Source organism: Podarcis filfolensis (genome assembly GCF_964270895.1).
Source record: "Podarcis filfolensis genome assembly, chromosome: 11".
In the NCBI taxonomy this organism is placed as follows: domain Eukaryota; kingdom Metazoa; phylum Chordata; class Lepidosauria; order Squamata; family Lacertidae; genus Podarcis; species Podarcis filfolensis.
Window position 1 is genome coordinate 13965090 of NC_139613.1, and position 24137 is coordinate 13989226.

The 24137-nt window shown below is 42.3% G+C and overlaps 1 protein-coding gene across 8 annotated transcripts in view; it reads left to right on the plus strand.

The window, feature by feature from the left end:
• Positions 1–22426, plus strand: part of WDR7 (WD repeat domain 7) — a 217179-nt gene extending 194753 nt beyond the window's left edge. For all 8 annotated transcript variants that reach the window (XM_083575496.1, XM_083575498.1, XM_083575497.1 and 5 more), the window contains 2 exons: positions 15043–15147; positions 18790–22426. In XM_083575496.1, the coding sequence (XP_083431622.1) occupies positions 15043–15147; positions 18790–18993 (309 nt within the window). In that variant the 3' untranslated portion in view covers positions 18994–22426. The remainder of the gene's footprint in view (positions 1–15042; positions 15148–18789) is intronic.
• Positions 22427–24137: the final 1711 nt, after the last annotated feature.

A 24137-nucleotide genomic window follows, 5' to 3' on the forward strand; every position in this document is an offset into this window, starting at 1 on the left:
CATCTCGTCCTCTGTCGTCCCCTTCTCCTTCTTTCCCAACATCAGGGTCTTTTCCAGGGAGTCTTCTCTTCTCATGAGGTGGCCAAAGTATTGGAGCCTCAGCTTCACGATCTGTCCTTCCAGTGAGCACTCAGGGCTGATTTCCTTAAGAATGGAGAGGTTTGATCTTCTTGCAGTCCATGGGACTCTCAAGAGTCTCCTTCAGCACCATAATTCAAAAGCATCAATTCTTCGGCGATCAGCTTTCTTTATGGTCCAGCTTTCACTTCCATACATCACTACTGGGAAAACCATAGCTTTTACTATACGGACCTTTGTTGGCAAGGTGATGTCTCTACTTTTTGACCCCTGGTATAGAGGCACATTTGCACCAGGCAAAGGATGTTAAGGGGGTGGGGAGTAAGTGGGCACTGGTTTTCCAGCGGTTTCATATTGTTCAGTAAATTCAATATTATTGCAAATTTCATCTCATTTTGGAATTGATAGATTTCTGCACATTTGGTACCCTGGAGTCCGTGGCATCAAAGGTTAAGAGTTCCCATTTTAAATATCCAACCATTTTAGCCCATGATCAGTTCATATAATTCATTAAAAAAAAAAACAACCTGTAGAGAAAACCTTAGTTCAGCCAAAAATAATTTAGCGAGAACAGCCTCTTTGCCTTGGCTTATTCAAGTGATACATCCTAGTGCCCTAGTTTGATCCTTGCCTCTAGAGCTCAGAAGAGACCTCAATTAAAATGCTTCCTTCCCCCAAGATGAGTTGGAAACAAATAAGATTGATTTTTTTAAGGGCGAAATTTATTGGAATATCTCTTTGAAAACTGATTTGCTCTAAGAGATTAATTGCAAACGGTTGGAATTGCTGTCTAAATAAAATGGCATTCTGCTTTATGGGAAAACACTTGACCAGAGCTTATGGGTTAAGTGGTGCTGAACATTTACAGCCAAATACCTCTTTCTCCTATGCCGTGAACAGTGTCTTCATGAAACATGACAATCTGCAAACTTGATCCTTGAAACAGAAGTTCCCAGAAATGCTTGGATGGTACAAGCAGATGCACAAGTGATTTCCTTTTCGTTTGTTTGTTTCTAGAATAATGTCCACAGGCAGAAGTTTGGAGAGACGTTTGGCACTTAGATACTGAGGACTGGTCATTTACCTTATCTCTTCTTACTTCTCGGGAGATCATAACTTTAATCTTTGGCCGCATCATTAATATAAAGATTCACTGCATAAATTGCTTGTGCACCTGTGTTCCTCACTTCAACACAGTGCCGGCCCCTCAACCCCTCCCATTAAAGATTGGCAAATTGAAATGGAGAGCTTTATAAACTTGCAGAATTTCTAAATAACTGGCCTTAGAATTACCTGGCACTGGACAACAGGCTTCTTTGAACATGCACAATTGTGGATAAGGATGAAAGAGCAGTTTTAGGGCACACCAGAGTTTCCCATGTGTCCACCGGAATGCTTTGGTTTTTTTTAATGACAGATTCCCATGCCTCATCACAAGTTGCTTTTGAAAGTCTCACCAGTTTCAGAAGCAGCTTACCATGCAAGCTGGAGTTAACTGCCCAAAGCCTTGAGCGTGTGATAGTAGCTGGGTTGTTCTTTGCACCCGAAACATTTTTATTTTGTTTTAGTTCTTCATTAAATAATTCTCTACAGCTTCTATTTTATTTTTTGGAGGTTTCTGCTCTTAAGGTCCTTGCGGTCCCAGGTCTGGTCACAAAGCCTATTCTAATTAAGCAGAAACTAATGCCTGGCTTTTGTGTTGGAAATGTGGCTTTAAAAATAAACCGTGAAATTATTTTATTGTAACAATGCATATCAAATATATATATACCCTTACCTAATAAAAAAAATATTTCGCAGTCCTCAAAGGCCATAGTCAGGCTGTTGAAGTCCTTATAATGCAGAAGATCTTGATTTCAGGAAATAGTTGTATTTTCAGCTTACTGACATGCTTTTTTTAAAATTTATTATTTATTTATTTATTTATTTTTATTTCTTACATGCCATTTCTTTTTATTTACTTATTTATTTATTTATTACATACCATGACTTCCACAGAATACTCCAAATACACAGTATAATTCACAGTATAAAATGCCTATAGCCCTCTTGATCTCCATCAAAAGATCAAGGTAAATATAGCAACAAATTATCCAGATATGCTCTTCAAGTAAGTTAAACCGTGGTTTAAATTTATATAGAGCATTCTCCAGTCCTGTAAATCACATTGGTTTATATTCTTTTTGACTCTTATATAAGAAGTGGACAATAATAAACTAGGCTTATGGACTAGTGTGCAGACACAAAACTAAAAATCTTACTGCTTCTGAAACACGATTTTATGAGCAATACACTTGGTTGCTTAAGTGGGTTAATGTTCCCCCCCCCATCTGTTTCCAATAAAGAATAATGTGCTTGAATTATGAAGCCTCATATAAGCATGTATATTGCCATATTTCTGTTCCATGTTTATTATTATTATTATTATTTTAAAAAAGAAAAGAATAAAATGCTCTCGAGCTATTCATTCCAATGAACATCAATTTTGTGGGATTGGTGATTCAAGAAAAAGGAGTCTTTGGTGATTTACAACAGCTAGGGCATGTAAATTCAAGATCATTATCCGTCTGATTAGGTGAATGGGATGCATTTTGCCAGTAAATTCATTATGGTGATGGTGGTGTTCTGCCAATTCTCAGTATTATATTTTGCAGTGCACAGAACGCTTCATAAAAAGTTAAAGATGTGCAAATGTTTTCATGGTTCTCTGTTTGCTTCTGTTTTAAGTGCATGCTGAGTAATATTTCAAAACAGCTTTTTTTAAAAAAAAAAGTTTGGAAAACATCACATTAGCCAGTTGTTAATTCTTCATAAAATTTAATATTAAGCAATAATATAACAAATTATAAATAGATTAAAATTTCCCCTGGATTGATTCATATTTCATGCTTACAAATAATAATTATACTCCTTGGTAGATTCATATCTCATGCTTGCAAATAATAATTATATTCATTTTAAAATGTGTGGAATGAACTAGTACTGCAGTCTTACTTCTTTGGTAAGGAAATAGTTGTGTGTTATGCCTCACCGTGTCTGCTTCTTTGAGCAGATTGATCTCTTTTTACTTTTCTCTGTATTAAGGTTACTTATTAGCCATGGAGGAGGGATTTGTTTCACATTTTTGTGTGAACGTTCCAGATTTGCTTCTCCCAAAATGTGCACAGGAACGGCAACACACAGCTCTTTTCTGAAATGTAAACATTTCCGAATTTTGCCGTTTAGTTCTCTAACTAGAGAATATGTACCAAAAATGTGTATATTAGTGAGAGGTGCGTAGAAAACTGTATATATATTCACAAAAATAATTTGCAGAAACATATTATTTTGGGGGAGGCCCACTGTTTTTAAAAATGCACGCACTGTGTAAAAATCACATACAGAAAGGTTAATATTAGAAATACACATGAATGTGTGTGTGTGAATTTTCATGAAGGTTTTTACCCCCCAAGCCTAAGAAGAAGAAATCTCAAATTTAGACAGAAATGGGGAGAACGGAAATAATGATTGGGGAAATGAGAAAGGGAAACTGACAGATTCACCCATCCCTACTTATTTACGCATTGCCTTTTAGGGGAGCAAAGAGTTGTTACAAAAAAGGATGTTGCATCAGTTTATAAGCACCAGCCATACTCTCCTGCATGTTTACACATAGAGGGATATCAGCTGCCCTTGTTCCAATGAAGTATTTTATGCCCCTTACTGTAATCTGTGAGGCAGGCCTTAACTACATCCACTTAGAGGTGAGTGCTCCTAATTAGGAATAACTGTTCAAAATGTGCTGTTGACTTTACTGCCATATTAATTTTTGGCAGTGTCATCTTGAAATATCTGAAACAGAAAAGAAGCGTGAGCCTCTTAAACTGCGAATGTAAATCAAATCTTTGTAAATGTCTGGCGTGCTTGAAAAATAGGCTGCATTGATTTTTTTTTTTTAAGAGATCAGCGTAAATAACTTAATAAAATGTGATGGGTTTAGAGGATATGGGACACATTTAGTGGTTCTCCTGTTTAGCATCGCGTAACACCGAGGATGTATATAAAACAGTATGTTTTAGATAACGTTTTGTGGAACACACGGTAACACTTGGATGGCTGCAGCTGTTGTCTAATTTTTTCTGGATTAAGTTTGGTCAAGAAAGACGCTGCCTCATTTTCAGCTTGTCATTTGCCCAGGAAGTAAAAGCAAATTGTAATGAGGGAATCACAGCAGGAGAACCTCTGAACAAATGAGAGGCATATATTGACTGACAGCCAGCATGCCATTTCAGTGATAAATGTATTTTTATACACTGCTGTTCAAGGTCACTTTCTGCTCTGTTTGTATGCTGGCTGTCAAATCATGCAGTTTTATGTTTTAATACAGAGTAATTTGTGGTGGCTGATGCAAAATAACAGCATTAGGAAATTATAAAATTAAGATGTATGTCTGCATTAAAAAAAGTATCTAGTGTGAATCTAGCTTTTATGGAGAGACATTTTGAGGGGGGTGGGGAAGGTTGAAAACTAATTTCAAAACATAAGCATGTGATTTCCACCATTACCACCCTTTCAAAGCTTAATACTGAGGCAGCAATGCGAAACACAATGGGAAAGGAAGTTCAGCTGAAATAAAAGAGATTTACTTGTAGTAAATGCATGTAGGAGCAATGTGTATTTTTCCCCCTTCAGGAGCAAAATGGCACTTTGGGGAGTGGTGCGTACTTTGAATTTTCATAATATTCACTTACACTGAGAGAAGCCTCTTGCAGTAGATCTTTGTGAAAATTGTAAAGCCATTGTGAATTTATCTTAAATGTAGAATTATCTTAGAGGCTATGTAGATGTTGGCTTTTAATATGCATACCTCACATAAGCATGCAGTGTGAATTGAAGGACATATGCCTGAGTACATTAAAAAGTCTCAGAGTTACTGGCTCATACATAAGGGTTTGTTTGTTTGTTTGTTTGTTTGTTTGTTTTTTATGTACCTCTAAGATTATTAACTGCACATATAGCAAATACATGATTGGCTGCAGTTTCCTGTCTTCTGCGTACTTCTCCCAAACCACATAATGTGTGGAATGCCTTAGTGATCATGCGAAGTATGGAGATGGCCAGGCACACGTTGAACAAAAGCAATTGTATCCTGAAGCATGAAGTGTGTTTTAAAGATGCATGTAAACATATTTTGATGTGAAAGCTGCATAACGACCTAATGGTGTCAGATCAGTGGTCCATATTGCCCAGTATCCTGTCTCTGCCAATGGTCGTCAATATAATCTTATTTGTTTTTATTATTATTTTATAAGCAAAGATCAAAGACAGAGTTTTCCCGTTCAATTCTTCTGTTAACCCTAAAGTAAAAGAACCCTAGTTCTGGAGGTCGTGTTTTTAGATTCCATGCAGAGAGGGGTTGAGAAAGTGGTCTTTGCATGAAGAAATTGTTAATAACATTACTTCAGGATAACGTTTAACCAGGAATGACAGGTGGGAATGTATTGTTTACATTAAAGAAACTGATGGACTCTCACAACTCAGGAAGGGATTTTGGGATGAAGTGCTGAAAATATTTTGAAGAAAACAAACCATTCAAAAGCAGGATTGATCCATTGATGATGATGATGTTGATGATTCAAGCTGTGCCCCCAAACAATTCCTCCTACTAGTGATCAAGAATGAATTTTGCCTTCAGGTCAGAATGAAACCATATACAACTTAATTACTTTGATTCAGTCTTTCCATATTGGCTCCCCTGAGATATTCCTTACCTTTTGGACACCACTTTTAGCATAAGACTATTAAGAAAGGCTTGCTGGGTCTGATTCAGCATTCTGCTTCCCGCAGTCGCCAGATGGTTCTGTGAAACACAGAAGCAGGATATGAAAATAACAGTATTGCCCTATTGTTAGACCTCCTCATCTTGTACTCAGAAGTGTTATTACCTCTGAACATGGAATAGCTAACCACTGTTGCTGGACCTATCCTCAGAGATAGTGACCAATTGCCACATATTGCGGAAGTCAGTTCCATAAGTTATGTGTTGCCTGAAGAAGTACTTTGTTTTGTCTTATCCTATCTGGTTCTGGTAAATTTAAAGGATGCTGAAAACAGGGTCCACTCTCTACATCAGATTTAGCCAACATGGTGCCTTTCAAACGTTGTTGGACCACCTCCCCCATCATTCTCAGTTAGCTTGGCCGGTGGTCAGGATTATGGGAGTTGCAGTCCAAAGCTTCGGGGTGGGGGGTGCCACTTTGGCTGCTGGGCTCTGCACTGTGCATTTTCTAAAACTCTACTGTGTCCCTCCTTAGTTGTCTTTCATCGTGTGTTTTTTTACATGCTCTACAAATGCATGCATGACTATTGGGGCCTCTCTGACACAACACATGGAGTTGTAGCCATAGAGGAAAATCAGAATTCCTGCTCCATGATTGCAGTCATGGGATTGTTGTCTATCACATGACGGTGTTTGTTTTGACTCCACAGAGTGGGAAGTGACGGAGACAGGATGTTTGTGTTACTGTGTTCCGTGAAGTGGGACTATTGTCCTTTGTTCTTTTTCTCTTTGCTATCTGATGCTAGAGAGAGAGGGAGCCATGCTGCAGTGTTCTGTGTGTGGTTACAGTGGTACCTCATGTTAAGACCTTAATTCGTTGCGGAGGTCCGTTCTTAACCTGAAACTGTTCTTAACCTGAAGCACTGCTTTAGCTAATGGGGCCTCCCGCTGCTGCCGCGCCACCAGAGCACGATTTCTGTTCTCATCCTGAAGCAAAGCTCTTAACCCGAGGTACTATTTCTGGGTTAGTGGAGTCTGTAACCTGAAGCGTCTGTAACCCGAAGTATCACTGTATATGTAAATAAAGTAGATTAGTCAAAATGCTGAGTTGCTGAGGTCTGTTACGCAAGCTGCGAAGACTCTGCGGATCCCTAAGTGTGCCAGTGTCTGTTGGCATCGGTCGCTGTGATGTTCGGGCTGAAGAGAGCTTTTGAAGCTCCTGAATGATCGACCAGGAGGGAGAGAAGATGCCAGTCGGGCATGTGTCTCTGCCAGGGTCCTACTCGAGAGTAGGACAAGCTCCTGACAAGGATTATGGGAGTTGCAGTCCAAAGCTTTGGGATGGGGGGGGTGCCACTTTGGCTACTGGGCACTGCACTGTGCATTTTCTAAAACTCTACTGTGTCCTTCCTTAGTTGTCTTTCATCGCTGTTGTTTTTTTACATGCTCTACAAATGCATGCATGAATATTGAGGCCTCTCTGACACAACACATGGGGATGTAGCCATAGAGGAAAATCAGGACAGCTCTGTGTATACACGGAATTACATTAGCTGTGCAGATCTCCTTGATGTCCGCAAATGGTTAGCGTGGTTTTCCAGTTCATTTTGAAAGGTCTGTAATGGCTTGATGGAATTGGTGCGGTGGAGATTGCTTGTCAGTTGCCATATACTTGGATCCTATTAGATGTTAATTGGAGCTACTTGATGAAATGCAGCCTTGATGAACCCCACAAAAGAAAGTCTGTAGCACCTTAAAGACTTGTGTATCATGTTATGGGGTTGTCAATGCAGCAGAGAACCGGGTTACTGGGTGCCGTATAAATCCAGTTAATAATCAGGAGCGCAGTACAGGATCAGCCCACGCCTTTCCTTAAAAATAAAAGTGCCCTTGTTAACTGCGCTTTTCGAAAAGCACAATTAACATGGGGTTTGCACCCATGTCTGACAACCCTCTTCCACTGGTATCCAGTGGCAAATTGCCTGCGAACATGGATCTTCCATACAGCTATTGTGACCAATAGCCATTGATAGATTTATCCTCGAAGAATTTGTCTAATCCCTTCTTAGGCTAGTGGCCACCATTACATCTCACGGCAAAGAATTCCGTAAATTATTTCTGTTGTAGGAGTCAAGTCCTGATTTCTTTGCTCCAAGGGTGCCCTAATCTCACACCCCAGCCTTATTATTATATCTAATTGTTCATTGTACATAACGCTTTGCCATTTATTCCAGATCTCATCTTACATATGTTGTCTCAGTGGCACAAATGCCCCGGGGTCCCATGTGATATCACGATACATCTCTATTTTAAAATCGTTGTGAGACAGTTCAATGTCTCACACAGCGCTTGGTATGCAATTATTATTATTATTATTATTTATACCCCACCCATCTGCCTGGGTTTCACCAGTCACTCTGGGCAGCTTCCAACAAAATACTAAGAATGCAAGTAAAGATTTGCCTTGGCAATGGATTATCCATACCTGATGACGGTGCTGTCTGGTGCCTGTTAAGAAGGCAGGAGACAGGTGGAATTGGCACTAGCAACAGGCAGAGTCAACTAATTCTCGTCGCCATCCTCCCTGCCAAATTGCAGGGGCAAAGGAGAAGGAAACTGACAGGCAGTAACACATCCTGGGCAGACCGAGATTGGTGGGGCAGAGCCCTATCTGCCTTAATGGACTAGCCTACCTTGGACTCCCAGTATAGAAGTCAGAACTTGAAGGATCACCTCTTCCCACCTAGACTCTGACATCTTTTTTTCTTAAGCCCTCCTTAGAGTACAGCTGCCAAATGAGGTATCAAATGGCCTCTTCAGTGTTGGCACCCCAGTTGTAGCATGCCGTCTCCAGAAAGGCCCGCCTAGTGCTCTCCTTGGTATCTTTTCAGTGCCAAGCAAATTCTGTAGCTTTTAAACTTTATTCTAGCTCTGTTGGTTTTTGAATTCTGTCATCTTTCTAGGCGATTCCCCCCCCCCTCACCTTACTGTGTTTTTGTCATATTGTTATATTTTTTATTACTTATTTTTCATTCTGAGAGTTACTCAGAGAACCTTTTGTTAGGGAGGCTTTCAGATTAAACATAACTAAATAACAATAAGGAACTTTGGGCCCCGTCCCCCCACTGTAGAGTAATTGGCAGAGCAAAAGGTTTGTTTTCCCTATATTTTCTTCTCTGCTGCTACTGATTTTTTGTTTTCTGCATTAATAAACACAAACCTTTCACAGATGCTAAGTGCCAATCATACGTCTTGTAAGCTGCTGCTAAATACATCCTCCCAGACAGGTTTTATTTCAGAAATGTGCTGCCCTTTGCCCACCAAAACCCAGTATATAAAAATGCTTTTGATTCGAATGCAAGGCTTTGCGTGGATGCGTGCACATACTTGTTTATTTGATGAATAAATAAGAGTGAGCCCTGCAAAGTGCACCCTGAATTACACCGAGGAGAGGGAAATCTGTTTTTAAAGGATTAGCATCTGCAAGGAAAGCACATAAATTAAAACATCAAAGCGATTTGGCTCCCTTAAGGATTGTAGTTATTTGGATAAATTGTCAGTGGCCAAGAGTGCAACAAGTTTGCTAGCAGTATTGATTTTCACCTTTGAATTACCCAAACATTTTTCACTGGCAAATATTAATTGCTTGTTAAGTGCTGAGGAATATGATGGCCAAAATATTGAACCCCATAACTAATCGGCCTTTTAGTTTTCCTTATCATTACATAGTGGAGATTACATAAGGCACTGAAGCCAGTGTGTCTTGTTTGTGAAGTACCGCGGGCAGATACTACAATTGGTTATCATTGTCTGCTTTTTCCTATTTTAGTGCAGCTTTGCTCTCTGGCAATCAGCCTTGGGGAGTACTTTAAACTGAAGATTTACCCTTTTGGTTTTAGGGATTTCAGGGTATTAAACCTGGCCCTGAAAGATCTGAGAGTCTGGCAGAACCATGTTTCTGAAATCTTTTGCAGGAAGCATTGTTTTCCTATGAGATATGCATAAACCCACAATTCTCAAAATCGTAGGTTGTAGACAAGCAATCCAAGAAAAACTGTGTTTCTGCACCTATTTGGATAGCACATAGTGGTGGGGTTTCTGGAGAAGTGAATTGATGTCAGACTTAATCAAGTTCAAGCCTTCGCTACAAACAGAATGCTGAGGCTCCCCTGGTGTTTCCAAGTAGAGGCCAATTCTCATGATGCTACCGTGGGCTTTTTTAAGCAACCATTTTGTGTGAGGCAGGGACTTATGGATCTGGGTCCCAGCTGCCGCCTTGCAGGCTTATTTTCCAGCTATCTCAAATCATGGGAGTTTTGTTGTCAAAGCTCCGTGAGCTCAGGACACATAATATGGCTGCACTGATAGAGTCTGTGCTCAGAGACAGCTCAGAGGGCTTGTGCGCTTCCATGTCTCCTCCCTAGATCTTCGATAACACAATGGGAACTGCATTTTATTATTTTATAAACCTTTTTTTTTTGTCAGGGACATATTGTGCAGTTAAGTTTGCTGTTCCAAAACTATGCACGCGCCAGCATTAGTCAACATGAGTCGGTTGCGTTATCATTATTTATTATCATTATTTATGGCAGTGGTTCTAATTATGTGCCACAGGTTAGCCTTTCCCAACGTGGCGCAGCTCTGATCAGCCTTAGCCAGAAAGACCAGTGACCAGGGATGGCAGCAGTTGTCATCCAAAACATCTGAAGGGCACCAGGGTTGGGTAAAAGTGCTGCAGCTTATATTGAGTGAACTTGAAATTATAGAATTGTAGAGTTGGAAGGAGTGAAGGAATCTTTCACCCAACGTGGGGCTCAAACCCACAGCCCTGGAATTAAGAGTCTACGTAGAATGTTGAGAACTGGCAGCATTCGTTCCAAGAGCTTTTCTGCTGTCAAAGGGGCAAGTAAGGATAAAAGTCTGCAAAACAAACTCAACAGACAAAAGTATAGATGGGCAGAACAGTTTTCTAGGCAGCAGGAAAGGGATTAGTTACATATTCTCTCTTATCCCGATCTTCAAAGTGGTTTGCAACAAATTTGCATAACGGGGTGGGGAAGGGGAAGCCTCAAAGTATATGAAGGCTTCTTCCTAAATCAGTCGTAAGCAGCAGATATCTCCCCTTTACCTAAAGTTCTAATAAAACGTAACAGCACAAGGCTTGTGAATTTGACAGCCCTAATCAATCCTGCGGTCTGGCTGTTAGGCACAAATTCCTGAAACAAGCCATAGGATGGTGGTGTCTGTCAAAACAATGATAACTAAGTTGCAGCAGTGCTAATGTAGCTTTAGGGATGCGGGTGGCGCTGCGGGTTAAACCACAGAGCCTAGGACTTGCCGATCAGAAGGTCAGCGGTTCGAATCCCCGCGATGGGGTGAGCTCCCGTTGCTCAGTCCCTGCTCCTGCCAACCTAGCAGTTTGAAAGCATGTGAAAGTGCAAGTAGATAAATAGGTACTGCTCCGGCGGGAAGGTAAACAGCGTTTCCGTGTGCTGCTCTGGTTCGCCAGCAGCAGCTTAGTCATGGTGGCCACATGACCCGGAAACCGTACGCCGGTTCCCTCGGCCAATAATGCGAGATGAGTGCCACAACCCCAGAGTCGGTTACGACTGGACCCTTTACATTTAATGTAGCTTTAGAGGGAAGGCTGTCTCTCAGTACTCCAGCACAGGAGTTGCCTGTGTATGGGCCTGACCCTGGCAACTCGAGGAACAGCTGGAGGACAATCTTGATGAGCCAACGGTTCAGCTCCGAATAAGGCAGATTCTTATGCCTATGTAGCACATGGGTCAGCAAACTAAGGTCCGCAGGCCGGATCAGGCTCAGTTGCCTTCTAGATCCAGCCTGTGGACGGTCTGGGAATCCAGGCAGCCAGCATAGCGCACATGCACGATGGTTTTTGCGACTCAGCCAGGCTTGGGGGTCAAAAGTGAGGCAGGCGGCTGCTCAAGACAAGCCTCTTCTTCGTCCACCGTGCGCGCGCAGCAATCTTTTCTTCCGGGGTGGGGAAGAGGGAAAAGGAGCCACAGTTCGGATTTCCACCATGGAGCTGCCAGCAACTGACCTCAGGAAGGGCAGTTGTGGCAGCAGGGGCTCAAAGGCACCTCAGGAGCGACACCCGTCGGTGTCTGTGTTGGCGGTGCTCCCCGCCAAAGGAAGCGGGGAACGCCTGGGCGGCTTCACTGCGAAGCAGTTCTGCACTCTGCTGGGGAGGCCACTCATTACCTACACGGGGCAAGCCATGGAAAGGTAAATAGCCGTCGCCGCCTCGTCTTCCCTCACGAGGGGAAAAGAACGTTTTTGCTTGAATGGTGCCAGCCTGACTTAGCATGGCCAACAGCTTTTCCCTTCACCCACGCATGTGCACATGCTCTCCAGGGCTGACAGGAATGGCACATTTACCTCAGCCCCCCACCCCGCCTTACAAGAGAAATAATAACTGCCAATGTGTAAAACGCAAAGGAAGCAGCGTGGGTCTATGGGGGAACACCCCCCCTAAAAAAGCGCATTTGGGCAACGTTGGGGTTGGTCCCAATAAGGGTTTTTACCAAAAATGCGGGTCACAATCATGGCAACATATAGTCCGGACCTCCACAAGGTCTGAGGGACAGTGGACCGGCCCCCTGCTGAAAAAATTTGCTGTCCCCTGGTGTAGCACCTCTATTTCCTTGATGAAATGTGGGGATACACTTCCACATAGGTGCACCCTGCACACCAGAACCCATTGCTGCATTTTTCAAAATGCATGCAAGGAGACACGCAAGTGGTCCGTTGAGATGCCCATGTTGTGAAGCCTCCCTAATGCGTCTCCAATGTTTGTGCACATGTGGCTTGCGTCTGGCCATATCCACATTCCCTGCTGTCTTTCATTCTGCACCTCTAGGCACCTGGCAGAAATGTTCCTCTTTCACCAGGCCTTTGGCAGATTGACATCCAGCGGCCTTCAAAAATGTGTTGGGGAGCAGGGAGTTACAGTGGTACCTCGGGTTAAGAACTTAATACGTTCTGGAGGTCTGTTCTTAACCTGAAACTGTTCTTAACCTGAAGCACCACTTTAGCCAATGGGACCTCCTGCTGCCGCTGCGCCACCGCTGCACGATTTCTGTTCTCATCCTGAAGCAAAGTTCTTAACCCGAGGTAATATTTCTGGGTTAGCAGAGTCTGTAACCTGAAGCGTATGTAACCTGAAGCATATGTAACCCGAGGTACCACTGTATTGGATTGTTTTTGTTTTTATTATGTGTTTGTGTTTTTATATTGAAATTTTATGTTGGAACCACCCTCAGGCCCGTGGTTATAGGATGGTATACAAATTTTAAGCAGCAGAAGAGGAGGAAGAAGTAGTAGTAGTAGTACCGGCAAAGCAGGGAGATCCTGGTTCAAGTCTCCATTCCGTTTCTCAGGCTAAACTACTCCACAGGGTTGTTGTTGAAAATAAAACAAGAGGAGATGAGAGTTAACGTATACCACCAGAAGCTCCTTGAAAGATAATAAGTTGGATACAAACTAATTTCCAGTATTGCGTGATAGATAAGATAATGAGCTGGAATGTGTTTGGCTCTCCCTTCAGCCACACGCTCATTGAATATCCTAAGGCAAAGAGTCCTCCCTCCCTCTCTCTCTTTCTCTCTTTCTTCCTCGGCTCTTTATATGGGATAAAGAGATCAAAATGCTGACCTACCTTACAGCCTTGCTGTAAGAATTATTGAGGGGAAATATGTGCAAGTGCTTTGAACATTGGGTTGAATTGCTCTGTTTCTTTATTCCTTGTCACTCATTCCCCACATGCATCAGCATAGATTAAACCGAACGTCAGTTGCACAGGCCCACACCTGAGGGTGCAACTTTCATGAAGTACAGTCCCTTTCGGCTCTGTTCCGTTTTGTTTTTAGCGTTTGCATAAATTTCCTTCATGGCGTTGCACTTGTTTAAGTAGCCTAGGAAACTCTAGGTATTCATTGTGGGTTAAGAGAGGGATCGCCGTAGGAATATAACTAGCTCTTTGAATCACGCCGTCTGCTAAGAGCCCTACACGGATATTCTCTCCACAGCCAGTTGACCCACTCGGCAGAAAGGTCAGCCTGCAGAATAGGTCAAAAGAACCCTCTGTGCATCGAGGGAAGACACCATCATGCATATATTGCTTCCCGACATGTTAGCCCATATCATCCCTGTGCCCTGCTTAATGTGTGCTGCAAAAGAAGCGAGGGGACTTCCCCTCAGCAGTGCATGAACAGAGCCAATCTTGAATTTCGTTTTTTAAGGAGGAGAGTATAGCGGGTGCGTGTGTGAGAGAGGGATGTGGTGCATTCAGAGCTCTGATGAGCTTGGAAGAGGAGCATGTAGTGCTGCACAGAGCTCAGAATATCTTGCCCTGTCTTACTTGGTGCCAGACATCACCACCCCCAGTGACAACATTGGATAATTCACCCTGTTCTGTTGTGGGATGCTGCTGATGGTGGTTTTGCATTGCAGCAGTGAGGTGGGAAGTGTGGAGTGCTCTCAAAGAGATAATGATGGGCAGCTATGCTCTCTCTTAGGGTAAGAGTTGAACGTAGAAGGCTGTGGATTCTTTAACCAGCCAGAGGCCTAGTTATACAGGAACACTTTTGCCTAGCTAGCTTTTCCAGCTTAATTTTATTTCAGAAAAGGAAATGGGGCTGATTCTGGCAGAACACGCCTGGGGGGCACACGTAGCCCCCGGAATGAGACAGACCTCTCCGGGCGTCTTCCTGATGAAGCGCAGCCCGGGACGTTCATAAATCAGTCCCAGTGCGCACCAACCTAGAAAGTAAACACTGACATGTGATGTAACAATCACACATCCAGCAACGGAGGAGTGAAATGCTAACAGATTCTTTCCATGGGAAAGTGCTATCGTTGCACATCACAACTATTAGTTTGGTCTTCATAAGAGCAACCTCCCTTGGAAATCCGAAGTTATAATGGCCTTCAATCTATATCAGGCATAGGCAAACTCGGCCCTCCAGATGTTTTGGGGCTACAACTCCCATCATCCCTGACCACTGGTCCTGTTAGCTGGGGATGATGGGAGTTGTAATCTCAAAACATCTGGAGGGCCAAGTTTGCCTATGCCTGATCCATATGTTTGGTGTATATTTGAAATCCTCTTTTAATCCAAATGTTACTATAGCTGGTGCTGGCTGACTAATTTTGTATATCATGGTTCTTTTTGTTCTTTATAGACTATCCACGGCCATAAAGGAGCCATAACAGCTGTGGCTTTTGCTCCCGATGGACGCTATCTTGCCACTTACTCCAACACAGACAGTCACATTTCCTTCTGGCAGGTATGTTTCATGCGTGTGACACTTCTTTGTCTCATATTTGAGTAGGGCTGTTTTTCAAAACTGTTATATTCTGAGTCTGCCAGTCTCATAAGTGGGTACTGCAGACATAGTCTGAAGTTCCCCATTGTTTGCTATTAAAAAAAAAAAATCCCAGGGGTTTTAAAGCTTGCAGTCTGGGAAAACCTAGTGTTGCTTGGAAGCCTATCAGGTGTTCCCCAGTGAGAACATTAGTAATCGCAGATGAGGCTCCTTATCAGACAGGCAGCCTGCAAGGACCAATATTCCCTTCCAGTGTTATAGCCACAAGGGGACGTTGGATATTTTCAAGAGTACACTCTCAGTACATACAGTGCAGGGGGGAGGTTCAAAAGGCCTTTCAAGAGCTCTGTGTGAACTTAGTACACCCTATAATATGTCTGAGAACCTTCTTCAATGCACACGGGTTCAATAGCACACAGGCAAGAGGTTCCTCAGCAGACAAGTCAGTAAAGAGAGCTTCTCAGACCTCTGTAATGAAACATCCAAAGAATACCACAACCATCAAATCCCAAGAATAAATACCAGGAAAGCCTTTTCTGTGCCTCCAAGAATCAGCTGAGCCTCAGCCACTTGAGGTTTTTTTATCAAAACCTTTGCTTAGCTTCCACATGGAGAATATTCCATAACAGCTTGACAGCCAACGAACGTATCTCCTTTTGCCTCCTCAACTTTTGGTTGTGACACTCAGAATTGGATAAAACCAACTCCCCCTTTTTAATCCGGAAAATACAGGAACAGAGGCAATTCCATGGGAACGTGTAGTTTCCAAGTTAACAATATTTATTTAAAGATATATATACTCTTCCTTATTAAAGAAGAAAACCAATTCAAACACGCTGTTTGCAAAATTGCCTGGTGCAGTCTTTCAATCCATCCTTCTGATCCAGAGCCGCTGTGTAAACAGAAAGTGCAAAGGGTATGGGGGTTCCCCATTCACTTCAATAGATGAGGCAGACTTTGGGGTCCACTAGAGCTGTAGTTTGGTGGGTAGATTCAGCCCAGGAAGCAGCCATTGACCTGCAGCCTCCATCTGTCTCAGTGGAGAGGAGCCATGACACCACATTCCCTCATGTTTCCAATGCACCCATGGTCAAAAAATATTGTGAATGTTGAATGAGTCTCCTTTCCTGCAAGTAAGTTTGGGCACAGCCTGCCAGAAAGTTCTCCTGCACAGCCCCCCCCCCCCTTTGAAATGAATAGGAGCTGCACAGTTGAGCAGGTCCTGTTCATTTGAGTGGTGTTCAAGAGTGACATCTTTCTGGTAGATAGTGCCTTTTGTTTAGAATTGCCGCCTACATATGCAGATATCTGTGCAGGGGAAAAAGAGAGCTGGAGAAAGCTCTGACAGCAGAATGATTGCTTCCTTGCCTTGTAAAATTCCTGTAACTATCAGCTATTAGTATATATTTTTAATCTACCATGGCTTTCTGCATGTCATTCAATGATAACTGTATGTGTCATTAAAGAGTATTGAATTATTCTCCATCATCATACAGTGTGCGATTTCTGAAGCAGTGAATAAGAACCGTAAAAACGCTCTTCCATCACTTGCATATATTTAGTTGAGTTGCATGGGAAGATCTAGAAAGCAATCAGACGTATTGATTGAGATGTTTTACATGATCATCTAAGATTGCAGGGGGTGGCAGGGACAATATTCCTATACAGGCACGTGCTTCGACATATAAACTGCTCTGTTTAATTCCCACCCCACCCCTTGTTTCTTCCTTCCTTTCTTTTTTACAAAAAGACAGCTTTAACATAAAGAGTTAAGATGAGCCAACACGTTGCATTTTAAAATGTGACCTCGTCCACTAGTGATTCCTCCCCCACCCCCAGTGGTCTATTCAGTACTACTATTAATGCAGGAAAATCAGTAACATTAGTCATCTTAAAAGGGTTATTACTCAAGATGATTTAAATTGTGAAAATGTCAGTGGGGCTTGCATGCTCCCTGCTACAGATGCCATGATTTACACTCTCTGACACCATTCTGCTGCTGAGAAGGTCCAGGGAAAAAGTAATGGCTTCTATGTTGCGCTGATCAGAATTCAGAACGTGGTATCGGCAATAGCACATCTTAAAAACGTCCTAGGATGTGCCAAGGTTTTCATATGTCAAAGTCTCAGACACGCAGCTGAGGCCGCCATCTCACCTGTTCTATGCAGATTCAAAGTTTCTAATGGGTTTAGCAGATTTCACCGATACAGGGCTTTTGCTTTAGTTCCTTGTTTTTAAAGCACATCACAGGTGAAACAAAGCAATGCAAATTGACCAGTTATCATGTGAATTAGAAGCTCCAATGTTTAAAGGTTTGTTCCCTTTATATTTTGCCCATGGAATGGATGGAGCTATAAAGAAGCTGTTGCCTGTTATTGCTTTTCCCCCACCCCTAATCAAAATATATAGGGTCAAAAATACATTTTTTTTAATTCAGGAAGCTGCATTCGGCAGAGAGGACTGTTTACATCACTAGGCTGTGCAGCTGCAACAGTTTAAAATGCACACAGTCACAGAAGACGGTCTAAGCTCAATTAATATTGCAATTGCTCATCTTCAAAAACTAGCATTTTAAAACAAAGTTTGAGTCAGCAGTTCTCTCTGGAAATGGGGGCGGGGTGTAGATTTTTCCAGTGAAATACTATTGACCCTGTCCGTTGTTAGGCATGGAGGTTCCAGTAAGTATATGCAGCTTCCCTGTCTACAAAAAACTTCCCTCTTTGCATCATTGAAGGGAGGTAGCTTTGCACTGAATTCAGAATCAGGATGCAGAGCAAGCTGTGAATTGCCACCGTTCCATTTTGGCTGCTGAACTTTGCAAATTGGCATAGAACACAGGCAGACTTCGTGTTTGTTCTCTTCCATATAGAAGTGTGTTTCTTTCAAGTTGCCTCCAACATTTTCAAGTGTAAAATTCTAGATACATCTGTAAAATTGCCCTTAAAATGATGTAGTAAAGGTAAAGGGACCCCTGACCATTAGGTTGCGGCACTCACCTCGCTTTATTGGCCGAGGGAGCCGGCGTACAGCTTCCGGGTCATGTGGCCAGCATGACTAAACTGCTTCTGGTGAACCAGAGCAGCACACGGAAACACCATTTACCTTCCCGCCGGAGCGGTACCTATTTATCTACTTGCACTTTGATGTGCTTTCGAACTGCTAGGTTGGCAGGAGCAGGGACCGAGCAACGGGAGCTCACCCCGTTGTGGGGATTTGAACCACCGACCTTCTGATCGGCAAGTCCTAGGCTCTGTGGTTTAACCCACAGCGCCACCCGGAAGCTGTAATTAAATAGCCTTTATGAACCTCTCTTTAAAAAAGCAAATATGAAGGATCGGTCATGTTTTTCATGGTACTCATAATGCAACTTCATCAGGGATGCTCACAACGTTTTTATGGATTCTCAGCAGCTATTGGTTCAGAATGAATGGAAAGAAACTCCAATTGAAGCCATATTGCTATCACCAGAAAGTATTATCAAACAACTTATCTAAGCTCTTACGGGGTGCTCTGCACATTTTACACTGCTGTGCTCTCCATAAACAAATTTTTGGATTTCGATACTGATTGACTGGTCCTCTTTTTTTTATCCCCTAATGGCAGATGAACACCTCTCTTCTGGGAAGTATCGGGATGCTGAATTCTGCACCACAGCTCCGTTGCATTAAAACGTATCAGGTTCCCCCCGTCCAACCTGCATCGCCAGGCTCCCACAATGCCCTCAGACTGGCCAGGCTCATCTGGACTTCCAATCGCAATGTCATTCTCATGGCCCACGATGGCAAAGAGCACCGATTTGTGGTGTAGAGTCAGGCGTTCTGCTTTTGTTTCTTGCTCTCAATACAGTTTTGTTTGGAAACCCCCTGTAAATCTCATCTCCCTCATTGTGATCTTGACACCAGGTGGTCCACGCCAGGGTCCGCACCAGTAACACAGCGAGATTGGCCAGGGGAAATTGCTTCCGTACAGCAGAAGCCTTGCTGTTGACTTAGAGGCACACGTACCAAACTCAGCAGCCTGCAGCAGTTATGCCAGCATTGTAGGGTTTCCCCCTTTATCCGTACGGAGAATAAGAACCATGAAAACGCAGCTGTGCTCCTTTGGGTTGCGACTGCTTCAATAAGACTCTCTGGAAGATCTTGATTTTATTAAGTTAAAGGGGGGGGGGAATCAAATCACAGCATTTAAACCGGGCTTAATCTAATCGCTTTGAGAGTGGCTGAAATGATTCACAGGGTTTTAAGTTAAAACTTTTCTTCTTCTTCCTTTGAAGTATTTAGAATCCTGATGTTTACTGAAAGTATGTTTGTTTACATGGATGCTCCTCCAGCTGTGCTCCTAGCCTAAAATGGGTGGTGGCAGAGAGGTGGGCTTGTAGCATCCACACACAGGTCTTCACACGCATTCTCTTGGCACTTCTTGACTTACAGGACAGGGTCAGATGGCTCCCATGTGCATAGGAACTCCCCTGCGTCCACTAGAGATGCTGGTTCACAGCATTAAGGTTTATTGTACCTGTCAGGCTCAGGATTTCATGGCAAAATATATGGGAAAGAGAATTTTCCACTTCCTTCAAACCGGCGACGCTTCCTTATATACATTCTTGATTGATTTGGAAATGATGGCGTGCTTTAATGAGCAAAGAGGCAATTTTATGTTTCATGTGTCAGGGAAGAGAGAATAATATTGACTGTGATGTTAATTTTTTTTATTTGAAAAAAATGAAAATTTGCAAGGCTACTGGAGAAAGAGGGTGGCTGTTAGCGTTTCCTTTGCTGGTAATATGGATATTTGTGTCCACGAGGGTTCTCTCTCCCAGATTTCTCTTGAACTGGACCCAAAAAAAATTGACCCCAGTGAATTTTGTTCTGATGTCAGCTTAATCATGATGCAACACATTTTCAACATTTAGATTTCATTAAAGGACAGGAGTTTTAAGAGGTGGAAGTATTTGATGGAATGCATCACTGGTCATTGGTGCAGGAAATTGCTACTATATTTTTAAACATTTTCAATAAGTGAGCAGTGTAAGATGTTCACATATCGCCTGTATTTATTACTATGTGAATGCACCTGGAGTTTTGTTCCTAGTACGGCAGGGAAAACATTCTGGAGAATGTTTTATTTAAATGGTGGTGCATATAGACATTTGCTTTTCTAGCTTCCATTCTCTTTGCCTTAAATCTGGGGAATATGCAGAGAGAATGCTCTTAGTGTCTGCTAACACGTTCAACAGAAATTGAGCCTGTCAGATCCCAAAATAGATTTTGAATGAATAGATTAAAAAAATGATGACTTCTGAGTTGAAAAACTATTGAGTACATTCTTTTAAGCACGGCTTGCATGCAGTCCCCATGGATATGAATGAGAATTGCACAAGAGTAATCCAGTAGTCTTGCTCTCATCTCATGTGTTTCAACGGGGCCTGTGCTGAAGCAGTTCCTAGTAGTTTGCATACATTGATTTTTTTTTTTTTTTTTTGGTTAAACATCTCGGTGGTCTGTTCAATACACTGTACATGTAAGTAGGATTACACAGGCTGCAATCAACATATCTATCTACATGAGATTTTAAAAGCAGAGAAAGAAATTAAAGACCATTAGGAATGTTTATCTCATAGTTGTTGTGAGTTTATATTCTTTTTAACTATGGCAAAGCTTAAGTGGAGTTTATCTAATGGTGGTGAAATTCTGTTGTGGATCTTCCGTGTTTTTGAAGTGAACTCACGCAACAGGTACCAGGATTTGGAAAAGGCAAGAAAGCATACACAAAATATGTACGCTCTTTTCTACCGAATCAGAATGTTAGTATGACATAAACAGAAATGGACCATTTGTGCATTTCCCCTGGGGCATTCCAGAGTCATATTTACTTCTCTTACACAGACTTCTTTGTTGTTCATCCATCCTTTTCCCTTTCCTTGTGGTGCCCATGATTCAAATCTCCACAAGGCTCCCTTGCTCACATGGAGCTCTGAATGGAAGCTGCCTTGTCTCGTCAGCGGTGGCTAAATGCTTCTTGCATGCAGTGAGACTTGGTGCAAAGATTGTTCCCCATCACTGCAGAAAATGGAAGGGGCCTCTGCTTGCAGAAAGCTCCACAGACCCACTGTGATCAGAACTTTATATTACCATAAGCAGAGGGCTGATACCCAAAATGGCGCCTCTGTACAGAGTTCCTCTCCTCTCCCCTTCTTAATATGTTGCAGCAACATCCATGTCCCGACATTGATATAAAAGCAGTAGCCAGCCAAGGAAATACAAATGCACATAAGTTTTACTTCAAACTACAAGGGGGGCATTCAGAACCCAAAAAGTGGCTGTTGATTTCACTTGCCTGCAGCTTCTGTGTGTGTTGCAACATGGAGTTTCACTCTGGGTGTCTACCAGACCTGTTACATTATGCTGAATGAGAGCAAATCTGCCAAGTGGTGCTACGCAATTTATGTTCATTTCAGTGGGACCTGTGTGAAGCCCCCACTTATTTATTTCAAGTGCAGAATTTGGAGCAACTGCACTGCCCCATTTTTATTTTTATTTTAAATGCTTAACATGTATTTCCTAAATTCCAGCCGCTTTAAATAAAACTATGGAAAAACACGCTACATGCTTTTATCACTAGGAAGTAGTTCAGTGTTGTGAAAGATCTAAGAAAGAAGTTTAAATGCTGTACCTTCTTAAAATTATGTATTCTGCAGATATCTAACACGTGGTGCATTATGTCTATTTAAATTTTTTAAAGGGTACTTTTAAACCAATAGGGGAAGCTAGCCTGCAAAAAAAAAAGAGTAATTTAAACATGAGAATCAATATTTATGTGCTAGCAGCTACAACAATCCACTAGGCTTTGAATGGGAACCCACATGACCCTCTCAATGAAATAAATGGAGACTGTGCTACAGCAGGCAGTGTTCAGTGGATTTTGGGCCTAGAAGTCTTAATTTCCCTCACACGCAAATCAGCGCTTGAGTGACTTTCTCAGCCCTCACTGCAAACTTCATCACGGCTTAGACCTTTCAGCACTGCAGTAAAATTTGTATTGTCATTCCAGTGTAAGCTTTTAGTGTTTTATTGATTTGTTTAGTACTGTATTTGGATTTGTCCTTGTAAATGTAGAGACGTACGTGGCTTCATTGGCAGTTTACAAGCAAAATATGACATGATGAGACACCTGTATGAAAATGTTGTCATGACTAAAGTCGCGGTGTACGGTAACTGATTAAAATGTCTGCCTCAAGAAACGACTGGGCAATTCCACTTATTGGCTGCTGCATGTACCCAATGGCCCTGTGTAGATAATGTCTGTGAAATAAATGCTAAATTGGACCAGAGAGTGCTTTCCCTATATTACAATCATCACGTTGATTGCCACACTCAACAACGCCAGGCGGTTGCACTAAGCCGGGCTGGACGCGACAGTCATGTTATAGCTGCGTTTGGAAATATATACCACAATTGTAGTTTCAGTCACCCACGCTCTATAACACCGAGAAATTAGCAGTAGCAATGTTATAACATTCTGTGGGCACTGTAACCCTCAGTTAACAATGTGAAAAGAGGATAAGGAAATGCAAAATATTGTAATGTCATGACACTTAAGATGTTAGGGAGGGAGTACATGTGAAGTATTTCACAGGACAGCCATTTTTAGCATCAGACACTGTGTTTACCATATTACCTAGTTTGGCCCTTAGTTTTGTGTGTGTGTGTGGAGAGAGAGAGAGACAGTTTCCTTTTGGTGTCTGGGACATTTCGTTTTGGTAGGTGGAGACTCCGCTTCAGAAAGATCCGATTTATTCATAAGGCAAAAGGAATTAGGGAAGGTAATCAATGGGGGAAATACTCAGGCATGTTATTTTAATTTTAGGGATGATGTGATTACATCCAGAAAGGAAGGCAGGAATTTAATTAGTACCCTCCATAGTACAGGAAAATAGGAGGTCTTTTTGTCTTCTCCCCCTCTCCCGAGAAATTGAACCAAGTTATTTGCCGAGACATTAAGGGCAGCTTCCCACTGGGAATGCTTCAGAATGTGCTGTGTCTCCTTCATCCAGCAGTTTTTCACTTGGATCTACATACCTGTGGTATCACTAGGCTAATTATTCTTCAGAGAGGATCATAACCAATAATTAATTCGGTCCTTTGGGTTGGTGGTGGTGGTGGGGGGTTTCCCTTGGAAAAGCAGAAGAGTATGGATTGAGGTGGTCATTATGTAACAGAGGGGAGGGGGGGGACATCAGATAACCACAAGCCTTCATAATTGCGACACTTCAAGAACATCTTGATTCTCAAGGTGTGTTCCTCTGTTACAATAATTGATGGCTTAAATATTTTTTTTTCCTATAGGTAGAATCTGCTCAGTAACTGTTCTGTTGCTGATCACATAAACTGATCAAACGCAGAAAGGGCACGACATTAATAGGAAGGTAAAGCCAGGCAGTGCTGGATGAACTTTCACCTTTCACCTCTTCAGCTGACAGACAGAGCCGAGTGTTGAAAAAAATCAATACTTAGGAGCCAGGAGGGAAATATTTCCAACCTCTAACTAGAGAATGTATTTTGACAAGGCCAAGATAATCCAAGCTGCAGAGGAGAAAGAGAAAAGAAGACTCATTTTTAAAGCTTGACACTTCAAGGTGTTTTTGTACAATGGTTTAGAGAAAGCATCGATAACGTACAAATACCAAAGGTCAAAAAAGAAAAGCAGGGGAGAATTTCAGAAATTACATGCATTGTCTTTCTTTCTATTTGCTTTACCAAATAACAAGATTGCAGCCAAGCTTTGATTACCAGATACATGTACACGGACATTAAAGAATTATGTGATTCCATGAATTCTCCCCATTTGTGGGGAGTGGCACGAGTGGGGGATTAAAGGCATCGGTGTTCTGCCTGCAGCAATTCCATTGTGTAGCACGTCTGCCTCCGCTCTCTGCTCTATCCTGGCACTTC